This window comes from Monomorium pharaonis, chromosome 5, assembly GCF_013373865.1.
Source record: "Monomorium pharaonis isolate MP-MQ-018 chromosome 5, ASM1337386v2, whole genome shotgun sequence".
Lineage (NCBI taxonomy): Eukaryota > Metazoa > Arthropoda > Insecta > Hymenoptera > Formicidae > Monomorium > Monomorium pharaonis.
The window spans coordinates 7,377,241-7,385,239 of record NC_050471.1 but is presented as its reverse complement, the minus strand read 5'-3'; the positions used below and the strand labels follow the sequence as shown (position 1 = coordinate 7,385,239).

Sequence of the window (7,999 nt, the reverse complement as noted above, 5' to 3'; positions counted from 1 at the left end):
ATGAATTTTACCGAGGCTACCATCGCTGGCGGCTGCCTGAAGCTTGAGGCTTCACGAAAAATTGAAACTCGAGGAAGTCGGAGCAGGAAGAGAAGAAGCACGCCGAAGACGAGTCTGGCGACGCGAAGACGATACACGAGAAGACAGATAACAGAACTGCTTTTCGAGAGTTGCATCGGTTAGTTAGATTCGGCGAAAAACATTACTTTTTGCAAATTTCTTCTTTGGAAAGCGGAATTTTGCGAATCATTTTGAGTTCGCTCATTTCACGGATTCAAAATGAAACGAGATGCATATTCGCGCTTTAGAGGACGAAGAAAAGAACAACCAAAATGCATAAAGTACAACCAAAATAAATGTACGTTATGCTTCGGCGACAGCAGTAGCAATGGCGTAGGCCATTATCGTTACGAGTCAAGATCAAAGCTGACATATGAAAGACATGATAATCAAACGTAAATAGTTATGTGTGTATAGAATGATCATAACTCACGCATACGCACATACACATACACATTAGCCGTATTGTTATTGTTTTGATCGGTCACATGACTAAGTCTGAGATTACATTTCCCCCTTATGTAGGATTTATTAATAACTATTAAATTAAATAACTTTCTTGAGATTATGTTAAAGTTTTTCTTAATAAAGTATGCAATAATTATTGCATAATACATGTACAAACATGTATTTATTATAGACATAAATTTTCAGTCAATAAAACTTTAATTATTATAATATGCAAAATTACTAACTTAATTAATTATTAATAATTCCAATTTGCCATCGAGAAATACCTTAATATATAATGCCAGTTTAGAGAAAAGATCAAATTATTATTAATAATTATTAATATATGTCTTATAAATTAAATTACAAAAAAAATTACAAAATATTAATTGTTGTAGAACGCATTAAATTTTTATATGCATAACAAAAAAAAAACTTTGATTATTTAGTTATTTTATAATAAGTCATTTTTGCAGATTGTGGAAAAATGGCTTCTATTCCGCAAGGTGCTTTCGCAGTGTCAAAAGTTCGCTCTAATGAGAAGCATGCTGTTTCTATGTCCATAATGGAAAGAAAAGACAAGGCTGAAGAAAAGAGAGAAAATGTATTTAATCCGAGATGTTCTTTAAATGGTAAAATATATTGTTATTTAATATTTCAACATTTTTATAAATTTAATTTTTACGTCAAATGAAAACGTTTTTTTTTTTACTTGATTTAATTTATTTTATAATTATTTGATTTTACATTGAACAAGCAGGTTTGGAGTTGACGCCGCTCAAATACAATAGCAAGTTAATGAACAGCATTTGGGGCCTGTACAATCGTTACTCAGTTCATAACTTTAAGAAGAACACTGATGCTGAGAAGGGGGCCCGCGGCGGGGTGGCCGCGGCGATCTGGGGTGCTATTTTGGAGTACCAGCCCCCGAGCGCCAATGCCGCCGCCACCACCACCGCGGAAGCCCCCCCGATCATGAGGACCGGAAATCGTCTTTAACGTGACGTGGTCGCGTCACTTTGAAAAGCCATTTAAAAATAATAGTCGGGAAATAAGCGCAAATTATGCGCATAATTACAAAATAAGTTGGGGTAAAAAATATATAAATACGCGTATTCGCGTGGAGAAGATTGTGTGTACATGAAAGATATATTAGTAATTATATTATGTAGTAATTACATAGATACAAGTTTTATGAAGATTCTAAATGGCCAGTTTGGCGTTTGTACTGCGTGCGTTTTACATTGTAAACCTCGATTATGTTATTTCAGCATCATTGTATCATTTTTTTGCTGTGTTCTTATTGTTGCTTACTTCGTTCGTTTTAAGAACTGAGCTGTTGTTTATATTCGCACTAAGCAACTTAAAATCGTGCTCTCATCGTAATAATCAGATAAGATTATTGTAGCAGTATTTAATATTCCGTTTAAGAATATATTTCTTGAGAGTCTGGAATCGAATCGTTTAAAAAGTTTAAAACTTTTTTCCTATTAAATTTTTGTGTAAAAAATGAAAACTTTTATTTCAAAGAACATATTGAAAACATGTAAGATTGATTGTCAAATACAAAGTATTTATGACATAGTTATTGCTAATAAAAAATTGCTAATGGATTGCTTATATATTATTATAATAAAATAAATAATAATTAATAAAAATAGAAATATCACATTAATATAACGTCACATTATTACATTACAATATTAAAATAAAATGTAAAAATTTTTTAAAAATTAATTTTAAATGTTTATCTCGGAATCCTTTAATAATAAATGAAATTTTTAATTTCATTATCAGTTTCTCAATTAATGTAAAACTAATAATTTAATTAAACAACAATTAATTTAAACCAAGTTCAATTCAATTACGAGAATTGTCTACAAAATTTCTAATTATATAATCGTTGCAATTTTAAAAAATTAATAATAAAGATTGATCATGTTATAAAAATTACTGATATCACCATTAGGAAAATTTACTTTAAATGAAGTTAAAGTTTTCAAAATTACCTTCTAGCAAATTACAATAAATTTAGAAGTTTACTAAAGAACTTTTTAGATAATTTTTAGGTGATTTCAGGTATATGAAAGGTTTATCTAAAGTAATTTAAGCCTTTTCCCAAGGGAAATTTATAATCATAATGTATTTTAATCAATATCAAAATTGTTCAAAACAAAATTTCCCGAATTATACCCGAAAAAAATTTTTCATATAAAAGAACATATATAAATATATATATAATTATATATGTTCTTGTATGAAAAATTTTTATTAGGTATAATTAATCGTTCTTAATTTAATATTTATTTCTCTGTATATCAAATACTATGGTATTTTATTTCATAAATTAATCAAGTTTATAAGTATCGCCGACACACTACCTGTCGGCAATCACAGCAAACTTCACGACACGCCACGCGACATGATGAGCGCGGAAATCGATCTTTCGATTTGTAAAAAGATTCGATCAGCTATGAGTCGTCGAGGGCGCGTTTTATCGAATTACAAACGTGTTTACTAATATAACGGATGACATTTAATCAATAAAATAGAAAAAGAAAAAAATGGCTCTCTACGACAATCAACACTGGCTCCTGTCGCACATAAGGGACAGTTTTCTCGCGACAGACGACACAGGTTTGTACTCTTGATAAATTTAGGTTAGAAACGTCGACAAATTAACCGAGACATTGCTCCGACCTGGAAATATCCTGATAATATGTACTTCTGATAAAGTCGATGATTTTGTTGCAACATAAATTGAATTAAAATAAAATTGTTGTAAATATTAATGCAACTCATTAATAAATAAACTATATGTATCAATATATAGTATCATATATTTATATTATAGATTATTTAAAATTGTAATCATTTTATTACACATTTTGTATTACTCTCGATTGAAAGGTATGTGCGACATGGTGATATTAGGGGAGGATATTCCTAAACAATTGAAGAAAAATGGAACACTGCAATGTTACCCTGGTATGGAAGAAAGTGATGACGAGGACTTGGATGTGATGGGGGAATCGTACGACATACAAATGGGTACATGTTTCTGTTTCCTGTTATTTTACATGAGGGCAGAGTATATAAAATTCAAGTCAGAATTGATTTAGTTCAAAATTGTCCACAATTATTTTCAGTAGAATACAAATTATGTTATAATTGGAATTATAAACAAAAGTACAATTATCTTTAAAAGATTTTCTCAATCATACACAATGTTCTTCTGCTTGAAATGATCTAGATATGGAATACAGTCATAGACAGAGATCTAACACTGCACAAAGACTAGAAAAAATGGACATAGAAAGAAAAAAGGCTGCCAAAGTCAAGCATGTCAAATGGGAGCACAATCCTATTGCAGTAACGCCTACAGATCAATCGGATCTATTTCAGAGAAAAGATTTTCGTAGAAAAACTCCAGTAAAAAAGGGACAGTCTCTTTTGTCGGAGCAACTTGAAAAGTGTCCGCATTTACCACCAAATCCATTCAAGGACTACGTAATATTTGATGGCAATGTACGATACTGATTTTTCCTCAAAAAAACAAAAGTATTAAAAAATATATTTAAAAAATGAAAATTATGTAATACAAGGTTTCTTGTAGTAAACAATTGAGAATATGCGTTAATTTTTGTTTTAGCTTTGTAAGCTTTATTGTTAGAAAATGTAGATTTATAATATAATCAAAATTTTCTTTACAGGCGCAAGTGAGCAATGCCGTGAGAAAGTACAGGATATTCATGTGTATGTTACCGAAAGAGGATAGGATGTATCCGCTTCAAGTGGTAGTGATATCAACGGCACGGGTGCTCGATTTCATTGGATTGATTTGCTACAAATATGCGAGTGAACATCCCAATCATAATTTGAAGTCTGTAACAAATTACGCATCGCCAGAACGTGTATGCTTAGTCATGAAATTTCCGTCGATCATTATTTCCAGGGAGGACATTTCGCATTATGGACTATACATCACCGAGGACGACGGTGAAATAGACTCGGCCTTTCCTTGTTTGGATCCGCAAGAAACTATTTCCAAATTCGAATTTACTACGCTCGGTCTGATCGAGATGAAGCCGAGCGATAAAGCACGACATAACGCAACCAGTTCTGTTAAGAAAAAAGTTGAAGAAGACCAAGAAGGTAAAGATAAGGAGCAAGAGGAAGTTGCAAAGGACTTGGCAAAGATGGAGGGTCATACTACCGCAATGGGGGCACCATTGTATCAATCATATAGGTAGTTCCTCAAATATTACATCAAATATCATATTATAGTTTTTTATAAAGTATTTCAGTTGTATATTATAATAGTTCTAAATTAAAATAACAAATAACCATATTAAATTAAAATTTAGCATGAAAATTAAGTTGTAGAAATAAGAGAATATTTCGATCGATAATTGCTGAGGTGTGTTTAAATTGCATGTATATCTCCAATTGCAGGGTATATATAATTAACAAAATGCGAGCAAAGACTGAGATTCATCTTGGAATATCGGGTGAAAAGATAGAGATAGATCCGGTGATAACGGGCAAAGGTGCTGCCAGATTTTGGAATAGACAGCGGGCGGTCAGTTACCACATAGACAACATCGCTTGGTGTGAAGTGACGGAGACTAAGGGATCGAAAAGTATATTTACGCTGGTTTATACTCCGCAATCCAGCGCTCCAGATAATATTCTAAGTCAGTTATTTTCTTTTTACATAATTACACATTGCCTGACACTTAAAAAAAAAAAAAAAAAGAATTTTAAAGAAAATTATTTTTCGCAAACTTCTAATTTCAAATGAGTTTTGTAACAAAAATTAACCCATTCTTTCGTTGTCTTATCTATAGAATTATGGAAATATTTTTTTCAAATTCTTTTAATTTTTTTTTTGCTCCATGTGTACCTTTAAAATACTTTAACTTTTTAAAAAACAAAATGAAACTACTAAGTTAATTCATAGACGATATTTTAATGATACTAATGAGGGTTGTTTCTAGTTAAATTTGCGTAGTTCTTTTTTTTCATAAGAAAAGAAAAGGAGAAAAGATGAAGCGTTCAAGGAGCTTAACTTAAAAAAAATCTATGGTGTTACAGGCCAAAGTCATTCGCTTCATCAGTCAGCATCCTTCAAGAATCATGATTTTGAGGCGGATTCGGCTACGGCCGAAGAGATTGTACAGAAAATCAATAACATCCTGGTGCTGCATAGCAGCCAGTCGAGAAAGGAATATCTCGCGCAGAAGGAAAGAAAAGCAGCGAGGAGAAAAAGTTTCCATCTGCACAGATGACAGCTCTATTGGTTATTCCGTACAATCTTAGATTATTTGAAACATTGAATATTAATATGACACAGAACGTGATCTCGTAAGGGAGTCGCTCTAAGATCAGAAATATTCTTCGTACAATCGAATCAATTCATACATCTCGAATCTCGTTGACGTACCAGAAATGGCGGAAGGTAGACGGTCTTCTCCATATTCCATAGATAAAGTTAAATGTTCTATAATATTAGTAAATTATTTCATATTTATTGTATTTAATCTCTATTCTTATCGATACGAGTGCGCAATTGTCACACACGAATAAGTATATTTAAGTATATTGTATAATCAATCGTGCGTAATGTTGTCATATTTAATTAAATGTTATTTATACTTTTATGACGCTCCTATGCCTGTAAATTTATAAAAATCGAAAGAATAAACGATACCTCTAAAACTATCCATTTCATTGTTCTGAGATTTTAATAACTTGTACAGTGGCCTTGGCTATATTGCTCTCCATTCTCTCCATGAATCTCCGATTTAATTTGTGTACATTCTGACTGAGTGTAGATATCCTTAATGCCACATCCTGCAATTTTTTACTATTTTTGCAAATGTGCTCGTAATTGGGACGTGTCAGGACAAAGGTTCTCTCAGTTTCCGTCAATACATTTATATCGAGAATTTGTCCCTGTTCTTCCATGCTGATTTTCTGTTTAATCAAGTTTCTTCGTTGAGTCTTGCGCTTCCTATACTCCTGCTGCCAATCCTTTCGCTCCTGTTTAAGTTTCTCTATGTATTCCTTCAAATTAAAAGCCTCAATATCATTTTTTGTGTTGCACGTCTCTTCGTCTTTGTTTGATGCAAATCTGTTTCCATTGGTTATGACTTCATCATTGACGTCTGTAAAAAAAAGATATTTAATTATAAATATAATTATAATTAGAATAATTATTCTAGAGCTCAGCAGATTCTTTATACAAAAGTTAACATTTTAAGAATAAAATTATAAGAGATAACATTTATAAAAACAAGGTTATTAATAGAAACAGGTGTATTTTAATCTTGAATTTTTGTGTCTTTAAATTCGGTACTTTAAAACGAAAGTTTACGAGTGCGATACGTCAATGGACTAACCTTTATCGTGGTCGCGCGCCACGGAAAACCGTGTGTGGAAAACCAATGACTTTCGTTTGTGAATAGTACTCTCGGATTTAAATTCCTCATCAAAGATCGATCCATCAGCCATAGCCATTATTGGGTGATTTGTTGTATTTGTTGTGACAAAGTATCATATCTCGTCAATACATCGCCGCGGCCGCACGCATATAATACATTAATACAATATGGCGGAAGAACTGTTCAAATTGTTTTAAACGAACTCCCGCAGGAGAGCACGTGACGCGTTTCGACCAATCAGAGATTTAAGGGCAATCAGCTGATTTCAACCGCGGATCACGTATAATATAGGTCATTTTAGGTACGTATTATTTCATAATTACATCTCTGCTATTTTATACTATAATAAATATTACACTTGTTAGATTTACAAATAAAGGAAATTTAATTTGGCACAATTTTTATATTATTTTTTAAATTATTGAAAGATATATATCTTTTATTTTAAATAAGTAAAAGTAGCAGAGAGAAAAATATTAAATCTCTAACATATATATATATATATATATATATATATGTAAAATAAATTAATAAGTTGAAATAAAAGGTACAATAATTTTCAATTATAATCGGAGATCCTCGGCCATTTTGAAAACTCTTGATTGTGATTGGCCGATTACATTTCTTTGCGTGCACTGTGAATTTAATGCTATATTCACAGTTCAATTTACACAGTACATTTAGGTGTGTATTCAAAACCGATTCTTATTTCAAAACCGTCTTAAATAATATTTTAGGATGCTAATATAGCTCTATAGTTGATAATATCTTGAGATAATATTTGAGACAATATTAAAGACTATTATATTCGACTAATGAATACCAACCTTAAAAGTCTCATTTTTATTTTGAATGTTTTTAAGATTAGATTTATCTAATAAAATTATATAATTGTATTTCAAGATCACATAAAGATCAAGAATAATTTTAAATAAAAAATATCCGGCTATAAATACCGTCTGACAAAGGAGCTCGCCATTACCCATCATTATACCCGTCCCACATGATCTTCGCTATTTAGCTTGCCACTTCCGGAAAGTTCA

The 7,999-nt window shown here is 31.5% G+C and overlaps 3 protein-coding genes across 7 annotated transcripts; 2 read left to right on the top strand and 1 right to left on the bottom strand.

Moving 5' to 3' along the window:
• On the top strand, positions 1-2,123 carry LOC105833686. Of its 2 annotated transcripts, none has more exons than XM_012675613.3 (3): positions 1-178; positions 987-1,142; positions 1,271-2,123. In XM_012675613.3, exons 1-3 carry the CDS (start codon positions 1-3, stop codon positions 1,507-1,509), a joined length of 573 nt encoding a protein of 190 aa, XP_012531067.1. In that variant the 3' UTR covers positions 1,510-2,123. The 2 variants fall into 2 exon arrangements, with proteins under 2 accessions (XP_012531067.1, XP_036142408.1); XM_036286515.1 differs by lacking the exon at positions 1-178 and adding an exon at positions 186-358.
• A 796-nt stretch (positions 2,124-2,919) lies between these two features.
• On the top strand, positions 2,920-6,234 carry LOC105833683 (target of rapamycin complex 2 subunit MAPKAP1). 2 transcript variants are annotated; one of them, XM_012675610.3, is made up of 7 exons: positions 2,921-3,147; positions 3,421-3,561; positions 3,764-4,038; positions 4,224-4,393; positions 4,466-4,759; positions 4,966-5,207; positions 5,608-5,801. In XM_012675610.3, the coding sequence occupies exons 1-7, from the start codon at positions 3,075-3,077 to the stop codon at positions 5,799-5,801; spliced, it is 1,389 nt and encodes a 462-aa protein (XP_012531064.1). In that variant the 5' UTR covers positions 2,921-3,074. The 2 variants fall into 2 exon arrangements, with proteins under 2 accessions (XP_012531063.1, XP_012531064.1); XM_012675609.3 differs by having other exon boundaries at positions 2,920-3,147; positions 4,224-4,759; positions 5,608-6,234.
• LOC105833687 lies at positions 5,779-7,151 on the bottom strand. 3 transcript variants are annotated; one of them, XM_012675616.3, is made up of 3 exons: positions 6,915-7,150; positions 6,224-6,680; positions 5,779-6,013 (listed from the first exon to the last, which is right to left on the bottom strand). In XM_012675616.3, the coding sequence occupies exons 1-2, from the start codon at positions 7,030-7,032 to the stop codon at positions 6,241-6,243; spliced, it is 558 nt and encodes a 185-aa protein (XP_012531070.1). In that variant the 5' UTR covers positions 7,033-7,150; the 3' UTR covers positions 5,779-6,013; positions 6,224-6,240. The 3 variants fall into 3 exon arrangements, with proteins under 3 accessions (XP_012531070.1, XP_036142410.1, XP_036142409.1); XM_036286517.1 differs by lacking the exon at positions 5,779-6,013 and having other exon boundaries at positions 6,020-6,366; positions 6,448-6,680; positions 6,915-7,151; XM_036286516.1 differs by lacking the exon at positions 5,779-6,013 and having other exon boundaries at positions 6,020-6,680.
• Between the last annotated feature and the right edge of the window lie 848 nt (positions 7,152-7,999).

Excerpts from the sequence above, each read along its gene's own strand:
- LOC105833686 (XM_012675613.3), top strand. The coding sequence starts at position 1 with ATGAATTTTACCGAGGCTACCATCGCTGGCGGCTGCCTGAAGCTTGAG. Across the intron at positions 179-986 it reads GCTTTTCGAGAGTTGCATCG|ATTGTGGAAAAATGGCTTCT; the intron begins GTTAGTTAGATT and ends TCATTTTTGCAG. Across the intron at positions 1,143-1,270 it reads TCCGAGATGTTCTTTAAATG|GTTTGGAGTTGACGCCGCTC; the intron begins GTAAAATATATT and ends TTGAACAAGCAG.
- LOC105833683 (XM_012675609.3), top strand. The coding sequence starts at position 3,075 with ATGGCTCTCTACGACAATCAACACTGGCTCCTGTCGCACATAAGGGAC. Across the intron at positions 3,562-3,763 it reads ATCGTACGACATACAAATGG|ATATGGAATACAGTCATAGA; the intron begins GTACATGTTTCT and ends GAAATGATCTAG. Across the intron at positions 4,039-4,223 it reads ACGTAATATTTGATGGCAAT|GCGCAAGTGAGCAATGCCGT; the intron begins GTACGATACTGA and ends TTTTCTTTACAG.
- LOC105833687 (XM_012675616.3), bottom strand. The coding sequence starts at position 7,032 with ATGGCTATGGCTGATGGATCGATCTTTGATGAGGAATTTAAATCCGAG. Across the intron at positions 6,681-6,914 it reads GGCGCGCGACCACGATAAAG|ACGTCAATGATGAAGTCATA; the intron begins GTTAGTCCATTG and ends TTTTTTTTACAG.